The following is a 17,853-nucleotide window of genomic DNA, read 5'->3' as shown; positions in this document are numbered from 1 at the left end:
CATGCGCAGACTTACCAGAGAAGTGCTCTGCAGCCTGGCAAGTCCCACCCTCAGCTCCTCACGGTGCAGGCTGGCCCTACCGAATCTGAACGCGAGGAACACGGCTGCCCTGCACGCTCTGTGCTCGTGCAGCGCCGTACGCAGGCTGCCTTCCCCTACCTGCAGCAGCCTCCCAGAGCATGCCGGGACACAGCTTCTTCCAGGTTTAGTTGTGGAAGATGAGAACAAGACACCCTCACAGTGACAATGCTGTATCCAGACCAGCTCACCCAGTCCTTCGCAAACTTGGGTGCCGTGGATGCGCAGCTTGAGCAAGGAAGCAAGCACAGGGCACTGCGAGCCACCTGATGCACCATTAGACTACACAGCGATGTGTGAACAGGCAGAAGGGTCTTGCAGGAGTGCGACTACGCCCAGAGCAAAGGTAAATTTCTCTTCAAAATCTGGATCTTTCACCAATAAACTCATTCAAAAAACATACACTGATCAGATTTTTGCTGAACCAGAGCAAGGCAGCAGTGTCACTCACTAAAAGCGAGGCAAAGTACTTGAGACTGTCTGTGCATCCTGAATGAAACCGATCTGGTCTCAAGACCAGGACGACGCACCAAGAGATGCTCTAAATGTAACTGCCCTGGCACACCAGACAGCAAGCTTCTGTTGACATCCTGGGCCACAGGTATCACCTAACCCTGCTACTTGCCCACGCAATTAATTCAGCCCCTTCAACGCTATAAAATATTCTGGTCAAGGTCGCTTGGCTGGTGTAGACTACTATCACACCTGGATTTTTTTTTTTTTAAATGTTACCTTTTGCTTTCACACCCACATTGATCACCAGTCACACACATGAGAAACAAAGCACAGATGCGTACTGTACTACCAACCACCTGTTTCCCTACCTAGAAGGGTTAATATAGGCATACGAAAACCAGCTCCCAAGAACGATGTATACGTAAGAGTAGCATTTTCAAATAACTCATAACCATCACTTTTGTCTTCCTGGATAATTCACCCACGATACCTTGTTCTGCAAGGGCCAGAAACACCAGCTAAGAAAACAGCTCCCCACATCTCAGACAGACAAAGTCAAGAGCACGCATCTAGGGAACAAAACTAAGCATCTCCGAAAGGTCCTTCAACAAGGAAGCTTCATGGACACAGCAAGAGCACAGCGAGCTGGAGCTCCCAGGAAGAGCCAAGCAGGAGGTACGAACCAAGCCTCACCACGCATGCAGGGGTCACACCTCCTCCTCCAGGCTGCAGGCCAGCAGGGACAGCACAGACACGAGGCCACAGAAGCCTCGGTGAGCCTTGTCCTCTGCTTGCTGCCTGCGTGTCTTCCCAAGCCCCTTACGCACGCAGCTCATCAGCACGCAGCCCTTTATCCAGCTTAGCACATTCTACTGGAGTTAAGGCCATCTACACTCAAGACAGCAACTCTTCCTGCCAACTTTTGTACGTGAGATTATAAGTATTTTTAAACTGGTAAATTCCTGGCTGCTAGTCCCATTCAACTGCCGCATCTCTGTCCAGCTCTTCTGGACTACTTCAGCAGGGTCACTGCATAGCTAAGACTGTAGTTTAACCAAACGCTGAAGCCTTGCCTCCAAGAGAAGTTATCTTGCCGGCCTGACTGCTGGCTACAGAAGTGGTCACCTTTAGCACCCCAAGCTACACATCACACAGCCGTGGGAACAAGCATGTCAGGACGAGGGAGGACTGCAGCTTTTGGCAGCATTGCCAAATTGAGGCACCCACCAAGGCACTTGGGGAAAAAACAGCCAGCTTGAAGCATCCACAGATGTATTATTGTTGGCTTTTCTTAAAGCACTCTCTCTCAAAAAAAAAAAAAGAGAAGATTGAAAACCCCTTCAAATCAGAGTTACTTCAGTTCCCCAAGCAGGAAAAGAAGGCTGACTACAAGAGCGTACATGACTGCCACCAAACCATTTTGTGCAACAATCCTCTCTGCAAAACGTGACCATGCAACAGGTGCTGCGAAGCCCCAGAGAAGGAGCGCACCTTCAGCACCCCAGGTCTGCAGACAAACCACAGCTGCCTACGCAATGTCTTCCCTCCACAGGGGCCAGGCCTGGAATACCCTTTTCTGCCCTCACCAGAGGGTTTCCACCCCAGGGCCACCTGCAAGGCACGTGCCAGCTACAGCTCCGCAGCACTTATGGCCAGGTACCTGGCACCAACAGAGGAGCAACCTCGTTGACAATCTCGTGTGAGAACCACTCGCATCCAAGGGCGAAGCTTAGTGCAGAGTACCATGCTGCCTCACAGCAAATGATTTCAGAGCATTGAAGGATAAAGATTTAACTTCACAGGCAGCACCTCGAAGGTGAGGGTGCGTGTACCACTGTGACTCAGAGACAAACCCAGTCACAACCTCAGTTATCACAGAGCTGATGCTTGCACTTCCCAGAGGGTTTACAACTGCCTCAAAACGTGATGCTGGCCCGCAGGAGACACAGCAACTCCCCCTCCTTCCCCGAGATCTCCGGGAATAGCATCACAGGCTCCTGGAGCAGCTGCTCCCACACCACTCACAGTTACGACCCAACTCACAGACTGCTTGCCTCAGAGAGTCCCCCAAACATCAGCACAAACATCAGACAAGCCAGAGCTCCTGACAGGGCCTAACCAGGACCCAAGCTCTGGAACAGCTCCCCCAAAAAGAAAAACCAGAAGACACATGCACAAGCAAATTTGAGCTTGAACCTGAAGCTGGTTTTCTCTGATTTCACAGAAAGCTCAAATCGAGTCCAGGACAACATAACGGTAACACACACCATTTCACCTTCTCCAGTTGCTACAAACACACGGAGAAAATCTGCTGTGACAAAAGCGACACAGACATGCACTTTATATTTCTTTCCAGCACCTTCCCAAAGCATCTTATCCAGTCCCAGCCCCCAATGCTCCCCTCTTCCAGAGTTCAGTCAATCAGTGCCCTCCGCTAAGGCAAGCGTTGCGATGCAGACAAGGCCCACAAAGCCATCCAACTCACCACCAGCTGAGCTAATACCTCAGGACAAGCTGCAGCAATCCACTACAATGTGTTTGTTTTGTGGTTTTTTTTTCCTGGTTGTTTAAACTTGTTCCCAGTAAAAACCTTTTCTTTTTTCAGTTGAAGAAAACCAAGAACAGGATTTGATCAGTAATGGCTGATACTGACCAATCTTTGGCTGTAGCGGATCCTTTCTTCTTCAGGCTCCATCTCCGACTCTTCTGAAGAGAGCGAGAAGGACACTCCAGGGCTGCTGTCGTCGTCCTCTTCCTCCTTTGAATTCAGAGGGAAACAGTGAAGCAGGTCTCAGGACATGCAGCACCTACATCCCTCGTTTCTTCACTCGTTCTGAGGTTGAATCCGAGCCCCTGTGTAGGGCTAGATCAAGTGAACACAGGGGATAAGCCCACCTCAACTTTAATGCTCCCATTCTAACTTTAGGCATGACCTAGGGTAAATGACTTTACCAGCTGTTCTGTAACACATGAGCTGCAGGTCCCCAACCAGGAGAAGGCCTCTGCTCCACACAACTACCGGCATGAGTGGCAGCTCAGCAGCCTCGCGCTGGGTACAGGAACCAGGCAAGCTGTGCGCCTGCTGTTAAACATCTGACGGCAGCAGGGGAGCAGCCTGGTTTCCCAGAGCGCAAGACTACGCGTTAGAGAACCGGCTCCTCCAAATGACATGGCTGCTGTCCTCTGGGTGTCCTGTACCGCAGCACTCGGGAGCAGCCGCACACACACAGAACGTCTCCCTCAAACAGGGAGACGTACGGGATCCTGTGCACGGCGCTTCAGTGCAGCTGGGGGTATGGGACTAACTCCCATCTTGAGGAGACCTACATGCTCAGATCTCCACATCTGCCACCTTGTGACACCATGCTGTACACGGGAAAGTTTCCCAAGGTGTCAGGTGGCATCTAAACTTTTTTTTTTTAATAGGAACAGAATGAAAACAGCATCCAGGTACACCGCAGCTCTTAACCCCACGCCTATGACTACGGCAGACCTCCGGGGCAGGACTCTGCCGTCCTGTGCAGGAACACGGGACTGCTACCGTAGGGCGGGCAGCGCCTGTTCCCCCCCCCGAGCTCTCTCCCCCCTGCCCCTCCGGAAAAGGTCTGACAGCGGAGCGCCGCGTTCCCCCCGCCACCAGCACCGCTCGGGACCGGCCCGAGCGCTCCCGCTCCCCTCGCCGGGCGCTGTTTGTAAACACCCGCACGCCCCGCGCCCGTCCCCCCCCCACCCCACCCCGCGCCCCCTCCCGGGCCTGCCCCGCAGCCGCGGCCCTGCCCCGGCCCCCCGGACAGGAGGGGACCGGTGCCCGCCGGAACAAAGCGGCGCGGGGGATGTCGCTCCCCGGGGAGCTGTCACCGGCGCCCGCCGCCGCCCGGCCCCCCGCCGGCCGCCAACTTCCCGGCCCGGCCCGACCCCCCGGAGGGGCCCGGCCCGCCCGCTGCCTCCCGGCCGGGCCGGCTGCCCCGCCGCCCGCGGGGCGGCCCCGCGGGGGCGGCAGCCGGCTCCCGCCGCCCGGCCCCTCTCCTCTCCGGGGACTTGCGGAAACTTGGCGACCGGCGGCCGGCGCCCCCCCCCGCCCCGCCGCGAGTGGCTCACCAGGTCTCTCCTGCGCCTTTGTCCTCTTCTAGCGCCGGCACGGGAGAAACACAAGAGACGGAGGAGGAACCCCCGGGTCAGGCGGCGACCGCGACCGGGCCCGGCCCGGCCGCCGCGCCGCCCCGCCGGCCCCACCGCCCCCCCCGCGCACGCCGCCCCCGCCGCGCCGAGCGGGCGCTGACAGCCCCGCCGCCCGCCCCGCGCCGCCGCCGGCTCCCGCGGGCCCCGCTCCCCGGCCCGGCGCCGCGTCCCCCCGCCGCCGCCGCCGCCGCCGCCGCCGCCGCCGCCGCCACCCCGCGCCCCGCACCGCCCGCCACCCCGCGGCCCGCTGCCGGGCGGCCGCCGGCCCCGCCGCCCGCCGCCCGCGCCCACCCCGCCGCCGCCGCCGCCGCCCGCCCCGCCGCCGCCACCGCCCCCCGGCCGGGACGCGCTTCCCCTCCTCACACAGGAGCCGCCGCCGCCATTTTGAACCCGTCAGAGCCTCACATACACACTGCCTCGGCCGCCGCACTGCGCCTGCGCCGCCCGCAGCCGCCCCGCGCCCCCCGCCGCCTCCCCCGGCGCGCGCCGCGCGCATGCGCCGCCCCCCGCCCGGCCCGCCTCGGCCGTGCGCGGCCGCGCGCACGCACCCCGCCGGCCCCGCCCCGCCGGAGCGGGGGGGGGGAGGGAAGAGAGCGCGCATGCGCCGCCAGGGGACGGGCGCGAGCGCCCTCCCGCGGGCCGTCGCGCTGGCCCCGCCCCCGGGTGCCCCCGCCCCCTCCGCCCCGCCCCCGCGCATGCTCGCGGGGACCCGCGCGGGGCGCGTGGGGGTCGGGGGGCCGCGGGCGGGCCGGGGGGCGCGCGCACGAGCGAGCCGCGCGCGGAGGGGCGCACACGTGCGCGTACAGGTACACGCAGACACACACACACACACACACACACGCGGGTAGGCACACACGTACACACACACGTACACACACACGTACACATGCAGGTACACACACTACACACATGTACACATGCGTACATACGCACACACATGTACACACGTACACACGTACACACAAACACGTACACACATACATATGTACACACATAAACACGTACACACATGTACACGTACACACTACATACACATACATGTACACACATGTATACACACATACATACACACGCACACGTACGTGCACATACACACATACAGACAAGTACACACATAAACATACATGCGCACACGTACACACGTGCACACATGCACACGTGAACAAACACATGTACACACACATACACATGTACACCCACATGTACAAACACACACATACAAACATATGTACACACACTACACACATGTACACACACGTACATACGCACGCACGTACACATACAGACAAGTACACACGTATACATTCACACGTATACATTCATGTGTATAGATTCACACACACATACACACAAACACATGTATACATACACGTACACACGTGCACACACACATTCACATACACGTACACACGTGCACAAATTCACACGCACACATTCACAGACGCGCACACACGCGCACACACACAAACACGGTGCCGTGGCTGCGGCCCTGTGCCTTTTGGTGCCGCATCAGGTGTCGGGGGGTCTGCCCGCAGGGACCGCACGGCGCTGACGAGCTCTGAGCTTTAATGGCAGAACCGCGCCGCAGCCGCTCAGCGCGTGTCCCCCGCCCGGCCGGCGGGACAGGGGGCCAGGGGGTCCCCCGGGTCAGTTCTCAGCAGCGGGGCGGCTGCGGGCAGGTCGGTGCCAGGCGCCTCTCTGTGCACGGGGTGCCTCTGTGCCGGCTCACGGTGTCCGGGCCGGCGGTGCGGGGTCTCAGCAGAGCGTGCAGCCCCCCCGGGGCCATCTCCTGCGTCGGGGCCGTCGGGCGGATCGCAGCGCGGTGGCGCAGGTGGCAGCGAAGATGTCCCTGACGTTCTCCTGGTACCTGGCCGAGCACTCGAAGTAGGACGCGGCGTGGACCAGCCGGGCCATGGCCTCCCCCTGCGGAGAGCGGCGGCAGTGGCTGAGCCCCATCCCTGCCCCAGGCTCGTGTCCCCTGCCGGGGGGGGGGGGGGCACCCACCTGCTGCAAGGTGACGGGCTCCTGGCGGCCCTGCCGCAGCTCGCGCAGCACCTCGGGGTCCTGCCGCAGGTCGGTCTTGCAGCCCACCAGCAGGACCGGGACGCCCTTGCAGAAGTGGTTCACCTCTGGGTACCACTGTGGGGGACAGGTGGCTGCCACCACGCCTGCGTGGGGGGCACGGGACGGGCGGCAGGACAGGGTGTGGGACAGATGGACGGTGGGACAGACGGCAGAGTAGGTGGCAGCCCCCTCGGGGAGGATGCACGGGGCGGGAGCAGCCCCTGGCGCTGCGTTACCTTCGTCAGGATGTTGTCGTAGCTGCTGCGGTTGGTGACATCAAAGCACATGAGGACAACATTGGCGTCTGAGTAGGACAGCGGGCGAAGCCTGTCGTAGTCCTCCTGCCCTGCAGGCGCAGCAGCAGACCGTCAGGAGCCGGCTCCCTGAAGCACCACGCCTGCCCCCACCCCGGGGGGACGTGGGGGGCTCTGGGGATGGCAGGTGGCAGGGCACCCATGGGGGACCCTGTCCCCAGTGCCCCCACCCACAGGGGCACACCCGAGGCTGTCCCCTCCCATCCCTTCCCACCTGCCGTGTCCCAGAGGTGGATCTTCGCGGGCTTTCCGTCAACTTGGAAGGAGGCCGTGTACTTCTCGAACACCGTGGGGACGTAGACCTGGCAGGGGACAGGGGTGTGGGCAGCGGGTGGCTTGGAGGGGCCCCCGGGGTTGGGTGAGGGACTGGGGGGGGGGGTTGGGGGGATGGACAAGGCCCATGGGGAGGCAGTTGGGATACCCCTGGTCTCCCACAGCAGCATCAAGCCTTGGGTGGGTGGCTGGGACTCAGGGGTGCAGTGGGACCCCCCTGGTGCCGGCAAACGCCCCGTCCCCGGGCCCCGTCCCCAGTGAAGGAAGCTGTGGGGGGACATGGGCAGGGGGCTGCACAGGATGAGGGTCCCGGTGCTGCTGGGGAGCTCTGAGCCTGGGGATGTTTGGGCAGGCAGGAGGAGCCTCACCTTGGGGAAGTCCCCTCTGGCAAAGACCATCAGCAGCGACGTCTTCCCGCAGCCTCCGTCCCCGACGATGACGGCCTTGATCTCAGTGGCCTTGATCTCAGCGCCTGCGGCCTCGGAGGGCCCCGGGGGTGGGCTCTGCCCGCCAGGCGCCTGCTGCATGTGGGCACGGTGGGCCTGGCCGCAGGGACGCCGCTCCGGGCCCCACCGCCCCGCGCTGACCCTGCGTGTCCCAGTCCCTCCCTGGCCTCTGCCGGTTTTACTGCCCCGAGCATCCACCGGAGGCAAAGTCCAGGGCGGAGGGAGGCACGGGATGACTCACAGCTCCTCCTGGCCCAGCAGGTGACTTGTGGAGCTCTGTCCCTCCCTGGGCCCGGCTGCCGGTGTCACCCGTGGCCCTCGCCCTTCCCGTCTTCCCTCCTGCCACTTCACCCAGGGCACGCAGCTCCCAGGGGCCCGCTGGGGAAGGAGCAGCTGCCCCCTGGTGCCCCTGTGTCCCCTGCAGCCTGGCCCCAGACTGAGCCCACGGCCCCGACACCAAACCCCCCTGGTGACGTGACATGACAAGCGTGGACCAGCCGCTGTGGCCAGGCCTCACCAGGAGGCTGAGGGGAAATGCAAACAGTAATGAACAATCTCGGAAGGATGCCAACATTAGGGAAGAGTAGGGGGAGGAGAATGGAGCACAATAAAACAATTAGGAAGGTGGTAATTACCAGTCTAATGAGATATCAGGTTGGATCCTAAAAGCACCAAGATTCTTTCACAGCAAGATGTAGCTGCTGCAATATTTGTCCTCTGGGATATCCTCTTGGACAAAACATTTCCTTTCTTGCAAGACCAACAGAAATTTGATGAGGGGAGAGGATGGGAGATGCAGCCACTATCGTTGAAAGAGGCAGAGCTCTCACCACCTGACCAGTGCTCTTGCAGCAACGCCCAAGGAACAGCGTTGTTCGGAGGGGCACGGAGGAGGCTCAGGTCTGCTCGGGTCTTCTGAGGACACAGAGACACGAAATCTCCTTGTCTGAGAGGACGGTGGCAAGGACAGCTCCAGCTGGACAGGGCACAGACCGCTGCCTGGAAAGGTAGGGATGGGGGTGAGCCTGGATCAGGGCGCTGCTGGCACCTCCCCTGAGGCCCCTGCAGCCCCCTCACCCCCCCTCACCCCCTCCTGCAGCCCCTTGCCCTCTGCTCCAGACTCTGCTCCACGCTCAGCCCCAGCCCACCACTGGCAGGGCAGCCTCCTCCTCAGCTCTCCGTCCCCAGCATCTCCCCAGCCCTGCTGTCCCCTGAGCCCTGCTCCCCGCCTCATCCCACTCACCCTCAGGGTCCTGCTCACCCCCCTGCCCCTTGCTCTGACCGCAGCCAGGACCGCATCCCACCACTGCCTGGCCTCCTGCCATGGAGCCGAACCACACGGCCCCGTCTCCTACACCACCCACGCCAACGCCCGATGGAGAAGACGCGTGCGAGATCGATGTCCCCGACGTGGCCGTGGATGGCGCCACACTGCTCATCTGCCTCTGCGGGCTGGTGGGCAATGGGGCTGTCCTCTGGCTTCTCGGCTGCCGCATCCGCAGGAACCCCATCACCGTCTACGTCCTCAACCTGGCCGTCGCTGACTTCACCTTCCTCCTCTTCATGCTCACCTCCGCGCTCCTCTACATTCTGGACAACCTCTCCTGCAGCACCTTCCCTGTCTTCACGTACCTCAGGTCGTTCCTCCTGCCCCTGCTGCTCACCCACAACATGGGCATGTACCTCCTCACAGCCATCAGCATCGAGAGGTGCGTGTCTGTCCTGTGCCCGCTCTGGTACCGCTGCCACCGCCCCCAGCACCTGTCGGCCGTGGTGTGTGCCCTGCTCTGGGCCCTCTCCATCACTGTAATTGCTGCAGTAGCTTTCCTGTGCCTGTCACACCAGCACGAGCACTGCCATCTGGCCCTCATCTTCATGTACGCCCTCAACTTCCTTATTTTTGCCCCACCCATGGTCATTTCCAATGTGATCCTGTTCATTAAGGTCCAGTGCGGCTCCCAGCGGCGCCAGCCCAGGAGGCTCTACATCGTTATCTTCCTCACCGTCCTCTTCTTCCTCCTTTTCATGGTTCCCTTCAGCATCTGGAATTTCCTGCAGCATGTCAGTTACATGCTGGGGAAGTCCCAGGTTGTTTTCCTGCTTGGCTGTATCAACAGCAGCATCAACCCTTTCATCTACTTCCTGGTGGGGAGCTGCTGGAGGCGCTGCTCCTTGGTGTCCCTCCAGGTCGCCTTCCGGAGGGTCTTCGAGGAGACAGGCGTCACTGTGATCTCCAGCTGAGAGGCCACTGTGGTTTCACTGCCTGCGCTGCGTCCCCCAGTTTCGTGCTCAGCTGTCCACACCTCTTCATGGCCAGCCCATGGGTCACCTTCCCATGGTTGCGTGCCAGGATGTGTTCATGTCCTGTCGTTACCCCATCCCTATCCCTGTCCCATCCCTAACCTGTCCTCATCCTATTCCCATCCTTTTCCTGCCCACATCACCATCCAAGCTCATCCTTCTCCCACCCTGTCCCATCCCATGCCATTCCCTGTCCCAGTCTGGATCCCCATCCTGTCTCCATCCCCTTCCCTATCCTGTGCCATCCCATCCCAATCCCCGCCTGGTCCTCGTCCACATCTCTATCCCATCCTAATCCCATGTCTGTCCCCACCCTGTCACGTCCTGTCCCATTCTCTCCCCTCCCCTTCCCTGTCCCCATCCTAAACCCTGTCCTGTTCCCATCCGTGTCCCATCCCAATCCTCATCTCTGTCGCCATTTGTTTCCATCCTCATCCCCATCCCCTCCCAATGCCATCCCCATCGCATCCTCTTCTATCCTGTCCCACGCCCCTTCCATCCCATCCTCATCCCCGTATCCGTCGGGACCCCTTTCTCGCCCCGTCCCATCCCCATTCCCTCCATCCCCATCCCCTCCTGTCCCCTCCATCCCCGTCCCGTCGCGTCCCGTCCCCGCATCTCCCGGCCACCTCGACGCGGAGCGCGGGGCTTTGCTGCCCTCCAGCGTGGAAAGAGGAAACCGGAGGCTTCCGCGAGGCCCGGCGGCGCAAGCCCCCGGAGAAGCGGCGCTTCGACGCTCGGTGCGGGGGCTCCGGCGGCCCGGGACGGGCTCCGTTGCGGGAAGCCCCCGCACAGCGCCCGGCGCCCCCAGCCCCCGCGTCCGCCCGGCCCCGACTCTGCCCCCGCCGCCTGCCCCCAATAAAGCCGCTGCTCTGCCGCTGCCTCTCGTTCCTCCTCTCCGTGGCCCGGGGGATGGGGGCACCTCCGGGGGGCTGGGGGTGGGCACGCGGCTCGGGGCTGGGGGCTCTGCGCGCACCAGGACGCGAGGAGTGGGGCAGGCGCACGGGGAGCTCCAGCCCTGGGGCTCAGCGCCTGATCCCAGCAGGCGGTGGCAGGGCTGGGGTCCGGGGACCGTGGACTGGGGACCTGGGGCTTCCCCCCAAGGTCCTGCATGCCACGCGTGGGGACACCAGCACGTGCCCTGGGGGATGGGGGCCGCCCCAGCCTGTCCCACCCCAGCACCAGTGCCGCGTCGGTTTGGCTTCGAGGCGCCCATGCTGCGTGTCCTCCCCCAGGACCCCAGCCTTGCAGCGGGCGCTGGGCGTGGACCCAAGGCTGCTCAGGGACGCGTGATTTGGTGATGTGTATCGACACCAAGCTGCAGTGACACAGGAGCCAGCTCTGTGGGAGCGCGGGACATCGGCAGAGCCTTGCTGGGTGCCCCTGGTCCCCACCGTTGGCATTTCTGGAGACAGGAGGGGGGCAGAGCAGGGGAGAGGCTGCACATGGCATGTGGGAGAGGGGCTTAGGACACTGAGCGGTTTTTTCCCCACTTGCACATGAGTCAGCCTTTCCCAAAGGCAATGCTCATCCAAAAAAGCAGAAATGTGGCAGTCTGACAGCATGAGACGGGAACTCTGTCCTCTGGGGCACATTCCTTTTGGGAATAGTACTGCTGGGGAGGGTTGAGGGGACAAGGAAAGCTGTGCACCTGCAGGGAATCCTGCCGGGAATCCTGCCTCCCACTGACCTCCAAATTATGTAATTACGTTCTCTCTTGTCCCCACCCCCACCCCCACCCCCCGTTATTGTCTGCAGGGAGCAGTGAGAGGGTGACATCTGCGGAAATAGGGCAGACATTTATTGATCTGGGTCCCCAGTGAAACCCCCGGCCATCATCTGGGGGGGCCTTAAGCAGAGTAGCAGAAAGGCTTCAACAGACCGGGCTCAGCGTGTCCATCGTGGCATTGTCACTGCACACTGTGTTATCGGCCGACTCCTCGAAGACCCTCCGGAAGGCGACCTGGAGGGACACCAAGGAGCAGCGCCTCCGGCAGCTCCCCACCAGGAAGTAGATGAAGGGGTTGATGCTGCTGTTGATGCAGGCAAGCAGGAAAACCACCTGGGACTGCCCCAGCATGTAACTGACATGCTGCAGGAAATTCCAGATGCTAAGGGGAAGAGCGAAGAGGAGGAAGAAGAGGACGGTGAGGAAGATAACAATGTAGAGCCTCCTGGGCTGGCGTTGTTGGGAGCCGCACTGGACCTTAATGAAGAGAAGTGTGCTAGAGATGACCATGGATGGTGCAAAGACAGCGAAGTTGAGGGCGTACATGGAGATGAGGGCCAGACGGCATTGCTCGTGCTGGTGTGACAGGCACAGGAAAGCTACTGCAGCAATTACAGTGATGGAGAGGGCCCAGAGCAGGGCACACACCACGGCCGACAGGTGCTGGGGGCGGTGGCCACAGGGGCTGCTGGAGCAGACGACGGACACGCACCTCTCGATGCTGATGGCTGTGAGGAGGTACATGCCCATGTTGTGGGTGAGCAGCAGGGGCAGGAGGAACGACCTGAGGTACGTGAAGACAGGGAAGGCGCTGCAGGAGAGGTTGTCCAGGATGTAGAGGAGCGCGGAGGTGAGCATGAAGAGGAGGAAGGTGAAGTCAGCGACGGCCAGGTTGAGGACGTAGACGGTGATGGGGTTCCTGCGGATGCGGCAGCCGAGAAGCCAGAGGACAGCCCCATTGCCCACCAGCCCGCAGAGGCAGATGAGCAGTGTGGCGCCGTCCACGGCCACGTCGGGGACATCGATCTCGCACGCGTCTTCTCCATCGGGCGTTGGCGTGGGTGGTGTAGGAGACGGGGCCGTGTGGTTCGGCTCCATGGCAGGAGGCCAGGCAGTGGTGGGATGCGGTCCTGGCTGCGGTCAGAGCAAGGGGCAGGGGGGTGAGCAGGACCCTGAGGGTGAGTGGGACGAGGCGGGGAGCAGGGCTCCCATTGTGAATGTGAGAGGGAGGCATAAGGACAGGGACAGGAGTTACCAGGAGCTGCAAAAGGGCAGCACAGGGCAGGGGAAAGGCACTGGGGAGAGCGCAGCTTGTCCCCAGGAGAGCGGGAAGGGAGGGAGGTGCTGGCTGCGGGTGCTGGAGGAAAGAAAAGTGGGGTAGGGCTGAGGAAAAACATTGCACTTAACTGTTAGCTTTGGTGAATCAGCAGGCTAGGGCTGTTTTTCCAGAAGGGCTTGGGCAGATCCACGTTGGTTTCCTGGCATCTCAGGCTCCCCTCAAATCCAGATCCTGGAGCGGATCCCCCTCAGGCCAATTGTGCAACGAGGAATGTTTCCTGGTCACCAGGGTGTCCCTGGACTCGTCCCCTGGCTCCTCTCTGTGCCCCTATGCTGCATACACAGGCTGCCCCAGCCACAGTGGGGTCGCAGTGGCATCGAGAAAGGTTTTGTAACCACTGCTACGTCAGAGCTCCGCTTCCTTGTTTTTATTTATCTTGATTTTTTTTTTCCCCACAAAGGAAGTGGCTTTTGCCAGAAAACATGCAAGAATTTTGTGAATGACTCCTCATGCTTTTCTGATTAAATATGCCCCTCCCAGAGCAGCGACCAGCTATCACAACTGCCTTCCCTCTCTGCCTGACGCATTTCTATCCCTCCTTGTTCCACTCCCCCACATCTCAGGGCTTCCCAGCCACACAGGGTGGGCATTGCCCCGCAGCGGAAAAGCGTGATGCTGGTGATGCTGGCAGGGCCAGTGCAGTGCTTCTCAGAAGCAACTCCCCTTGTGGGAAGAATGTGGGAATTATCGCCAAGATGTCTCATGGGCACGAGGGAATACACGTTCAAAATGGAGCCAAAAACTAGTTTTAGTTGTCGAATTTGGGCATTAACAGTTTATAAAAGTTTATAAATTATCTTTGAATAAATGAGCAATGAATGGTAGTTTTCACTAGCACTTACAGCCCAGATGGGTTACTGCTAATACCCCCTAATGATACAAATACAGGTACTAGGAAGGACGCTTTCAGGTGCTGTGCTTCCCTTCCAGCATGCTGTTACAGAGAAGTGCAGTCCTCCCAGCCCTTCACCAGGGGCACGGTGGTGGCATGGGAAGTCCACATCCTCCTTCTTGCTCTCAGGAGTCCTTGCGGTTGTTTTCCTACAGTGCCACCCTTCTGGTAGTGCACAGACCAGGGGCTGCTGCTCCTGACCTCAGCGTGGTTGTGGTTCAACCCTCCCATGGCTCCTTGGGGGCATGGGCCCTCCACACCCGCTCTGGGCAGGTCCCTCAGCTGTAGAAGACCTTTCCCAAGGGAACCCACCCTTCTGTGCCCTACCTCTCCTGTAGATCAGTGTCCCTGTGTTCGGCCACTCCTGGCTGCTGTCCTGGCTGCCAGGATGAACATCTGGTTCCTCGCTGACTTTAGGCTGCTCTAAAATATGTTGTTTGCTCCCAAAGACATCAGATTCATCCCGCCATATAATTCCAGTTCCAATGCTCCTGCAACAGAAGAGCTACTCTTAAGGTTTCCTGTTAAAGTCACTCCCTTCAGCAGAAGTTGTTTTGCACAAGCACACGCCATCATCCCCATCCTGTCAGCTGCACCCTCAGCTCTGCCCCTCATTGGCATCTCGCTGAGGGTGGAAGCTGCGGATACAGATGGTGGTGGCTCCACAGGAGCCTTCACTGAGCTCAGCACTGGCTGCCCAGTAGCGGCACGGCCACGTCCGCAGCACCTGTGTTCCACCCAGTGCCTTTGGTGGGGCTGGGTCCTGTTGGAAGAGCCAGCAGGGGAAAAACATTGTTGGTGCAGCGCTCCTGAGTGCAGAGTGGGAAGGGCTGGAGCAGGCAAGGATGCACATGCAAACGTAGTGCTGAGTACCTGCAGCGCCATGTTGATCCAAGAATGAAACCTCCTGGCCATCCTCAGATAGCTTAAGCATCCAGAAATGAAATACTCCAGCTGTCTGGCAGAATTGTTGCATGCGCATGTATCTCACTTCTCAGAAGTCGCATTTGTGTTCCTGAGAGATCGTATGCTGCTTTTAATGATCTCTCTCTCTTTCTGTCTCTCTCTTTTTTTTTTTTTTTGTTTCTTTTTCATTTCTTTTCCCCTTTGTTAAGGCTACGTGCAGCATTCTGAGTCTTGAGATGCTCTTGAGATGCTCTGGAGAGCTTTACAATCCCCATCAGCAGAGGGCCCTCTGCTCCCCAGCCCTGACTACCCGGGCAGGCTGGGATGGAGGTACTGCAGCCCAAGCTGTGATGCCAGTTCTGCCATGATCACCTCCTGCTGTCTCCGGCCGCTCTGCTGGATGCATGGACAAATGTGCAGTCACTGACAGGGAGACAGGGAATTCCCTGCTGCACATGGGAGGGACAGCTGACAACATCACCGTCTTTTCAAATCAGTGCTTTTGGTTCATAAAGAAGTGGCCACGTTTTCATTAGCCAGCTCAGCCCTTGCCAGTCCTTGACAGGCAAATGGCTCCTGCATGCCTCTCCTTTCTTGCTCCACTCCTCTTCCAGTTCTCTGTCTGTAGCATGCCATCCTGGGCCCAAGCTTTTCCCTCTTAACCCTATTTCTCATCTTTTATTTTTTTCTCCACTCCATTCTTCTGTTCTCTGGCTTGCAGATGTTGTAGCCCATGGAGGCGAGGGAAGGACTGAATGACCAGAGCAGCACAACGGTGGGGACCTAAGAGTCACTGCTTTTCCATCATCCCTTTCCTTTCCCTAGGTGAGCAGGAGACAGCAAGGAGGAGGATGGAGTGACATCCCAACACCACAGTCCGTGGCTGAAGTACAGTGTTCCCACCATCTATGGAGATCATGGTCCAGGGGATGGAGACAATGGGACCAGATGCTTTGCAGGCCATGTCTCTGAAATCGTCATTGGTAGCATCATTCTGCTCATCGGCTTGTGTGGCCTGGTGGGGAATAGGGCCATCCTCTGGCTCCTCAGCTTCCACATCAGGAGGAATCTCTTCGCTTCCTATGTCCTCAACCTGGCTGTTGCGGATGCCTGCTTTCTCCTCTGCACATCAGTTTCCCTTGTAATGTATCATGTGCCCATGCTCAGCTGCTTTCACCCACAGCTTTTGCACGTGCTCCTACCATTTCACTCCAGGTTCTGCTAACATACAGCTCCAGCCTCTATCTCCTCATGGCCATCAGCATGGAGAGGTGCCTGGGTACTCTCTGGCCCTTCTGTTACCGATGCCATCGCCACAGCTCCTGACAGCTGTCATGTGCAGCCTGCTCTGGGCTCTCACCTGTGTGCTGTCAGGGCTCGTGTACTTTATGTATGATTTGGGTCACTCTGAACGCTGCTGGGTGGTTCTTGCAACCTTATGCTTTCTCAGTTTCTGCTTTTTCACCCCCTTTATGATCATCTCCAATGTGATCCTGTTCATTAAGCTTAGGTGTAGATCATGGCAATACCACCCAGGGAGGCTGTACTTTGTCATCCTTCCTCACTGTTTTCTTCTTCCTCCTCTTTGCTATCCCACTCAGTGTCCAGATCTTCCTCAACTTCTATGTCTACACCAATTTTATCTTTGACATCTGCCTTCTGCTGGCTGCCATCAACAGCAGCAGCAATCCAATTATTTATGTCCTGGTTGGGAACTACAAAAAGCAGAATTTCAGAGAATCTGTCAAAATGGCTCTCCAGAGGGTCTTTGAAGACAGGGCAGATCCGCGGATGGTGGGTGAGGCCCCTGTGTCGAGAATTACCTACAGCATCCCCCTGGGCAGGCCTTCCTCTGCACCCCGTTCCAGCACCCATGGGAGCAGAGCCCTTGCCCAGCCAGGCGAGCAGGCCCAGCTGTGGACAGATGCCTGACCCTTGGGTCACGGCTGTCCTTGATGAGGTTTCCAGGGGAGCAGGACTGGTTCTCTCTCAAATGTCTTTTTAACTTATTTTAATAAAGTTGTCTTTTACGTCATTTAATGTTGATTGCAGTATCTACACTTGCTGGTTCTGTGGGATGTGCTTGCTTTTCTAAAAATTAAAGTGACAGTCTCCTTATGCTGCCCAGTAGTTTGCGCTGCTACAATTACGTGGTCTGGAAGTCCTGTGTCATCTGTTCTCCAGGGTAACATGACCACGCTCTTGGCCTCAGTCCATACCCTGTCTGCTTCCCTGGGTGGAGATGTCCCTGCTCTGGGGCCTTGGTGCCTGATACTAAAGCACTGAGCATCCAGTGCCTTGATCCTCACAAGCCCCCATACTGGAGGAGATGATGGAGAGGGACAGAAAAGAAGTTTTCATCTCCCTCTGCCCTGATATCCACCTGCACCACTGTTTGGCAGAAAAGGTCCATCTACTTCTAGCAGATGGAGCTGACAGCATCATTCAGCAAAAAAATCTTGACACCATCAGGGGGGTTTAACTAGGGAGGCAGGAAGGGACAGGGTAAAGAGGCAAGTACCTGCAATCAGCACTGGGCCAGGCTGGACAGAGGATGGACAGAGAGACAGACAGGGGTGGATGACCATTGGCAAGTGCAGTTCTGTGTGTGGGGTGAAGAACCCCACAGAGCAAACTGCATGGGCAGTACTAAATAAAGGGACAGAAATAGAGTATGTGAAGGCTCTGGCAGGTGATAGCTCAAAGAGGGTGAGCTCTGCCTACTGGACAGTTTTATGAGCTCTCCTGACATACAGCAGTGACTGCTACCACAGCCATAATATTTACAGAACATAGCTTCTGCTGAAGATGTATGAACCTAACCTTGACACAAACAAATAACTGATGTTTGTAAATATTGTGTTGGAAATAAAAAA

The 17,853-nt window shown here is 58.8% G+C and overlaps 4 protein-coding genes across 6 annotated transcripts in view; 1 reads left to right on the top strand and 3 right to left on the bottom strand.

Moving 5' to 3' along the window:
* The window catches only part of KDM2A (lysine demethylase 2A), a 46,321-nt gene extending 41,138 nt beyond the window's left edge, over nt 1-5,183 (bottom strand). Inside the window, exons 1-3 of one of the 2 annotated variants that reach the window (XM_040558156.1) lie at nt 5,077-5,183; nt 4,633-4,660; nt 3,188-3,292 (exon numbers count right to left, since the gene is read on the bottom strand). In XM_040558156.1, the coding sequence (XP_040414090.1) occupies nt 3,188-3,292; nt 4,633-4,660; nt 5,077-5,096 (153 nt within the window). In that variant the 5' untranslated portion in view covers nt 5,097-5,183. The remainder of the gene's footprint in view (nt 1-3,187; nt 3,293-4,632; nt 4,661-5,076) is intronic. The other variant, XM_040558157.1, reaches the window with a different exon arrangement.
* Nucleotides 5,184-6,175: 992 nt separating this feature from the next.
* On the bottom strand, nt 6,176-8,561 carry RHOD (ras homolog family member D). Of its 2 annotated transcripts, XM_040559716.1 has the most exons (6): nt 8,446-8,561; nt 7,733-7,885; nt 7,306-7,393; nt 7,014-7,123; nt 6,718-6,852; nt 6,176-6,636 (listed from the first exon to the last, which is right to left on the bottom strand). In XM_040559716.1, exons 2-6 carry the CDS (start codon nt 7,760-7,762, stop codon nt 6,469-6,471), a joined length of 531 nt encoding a protein of 176 aa, XP_040415650.1. In that variant the 5' UTR covers nt 7,763-7,885; nt 8,446-8,561; the 3' UTR covers nt 6,176-6,468. The 2 variants fall into 2 exon arrangements, with proteins under 2 accessions (XP_040415650.1, XP_040415649.1); XM_040559715.1 differs by lacking the exon at nt 8,446-8,561 and having other exon boundaries at nt 7,733-8,050.
* A 148-nt stretch (nt 8,562-8,709) lies between these two features.
* LOC121070594 (mas-related G-protein coupled receptor member H-like) lies at nt 8,710-10,051 on the top strand. Its single transcript, XM_040557956.1, has 2 exons — nt 8,710-8,817; nt 9,098-10,051. The coding sequence occupies exon 2, from the start codon at nt 9,134-9,136 to the stop codon at nt 10,049-10,051; it is 918 nt and encodes a 305-aa protein (XP_040413890.1). The 5' UTR covers nt 8,710-8,817; nt 9,098-9,133.
* Nucleotides 10,052-11,889: 1,838 nt separating this feature from the next.
* On the bottom strand, nt 11,890-17,279 carry LOC121070449 (mas-related G-protein coupled receptor member H-like). Its single transcript, XM_040557617.1, has 2 exons — nt 13,248-17,279; nt 11,890-12,974 (listed from the first exon to the last, which is right to left on the bottom strand). Exon 2 carries the CDS (start codon nt 12,936-12,938, stop codon nt 11,985-11,987), a length of 954 nt encoding a protein of 317 aa, XP_040413551.1. The 5' UTR covers nt 12,939-12,974; nt 13,248-17,279; the 3' UTR covers nt 11,890-11,984.
* Between the last annotated feature and the right edge of the window lie 574 nt (nt 17,280-17,853).

Source organism: Cygnus olor, chromosome 5, assembly GCF_009769625.2.
Source record: "Cygnus olor isolate bCygOlo1 chromosome 5, bCygOlo1.pri.v2, whole genome shotgun sequence".
Classification (NCBI taxonomy): domain Eukaryota; kingdom Metazoa; phylum Chordata; class Aves; order Anseriformes; family Anatidae; genus Cygnus; species Cygnus olor.
Note: the sequence above shows the minus strand (reverse complement) of the source record. Positions and strands in the feature narration are given on the sequence as shown.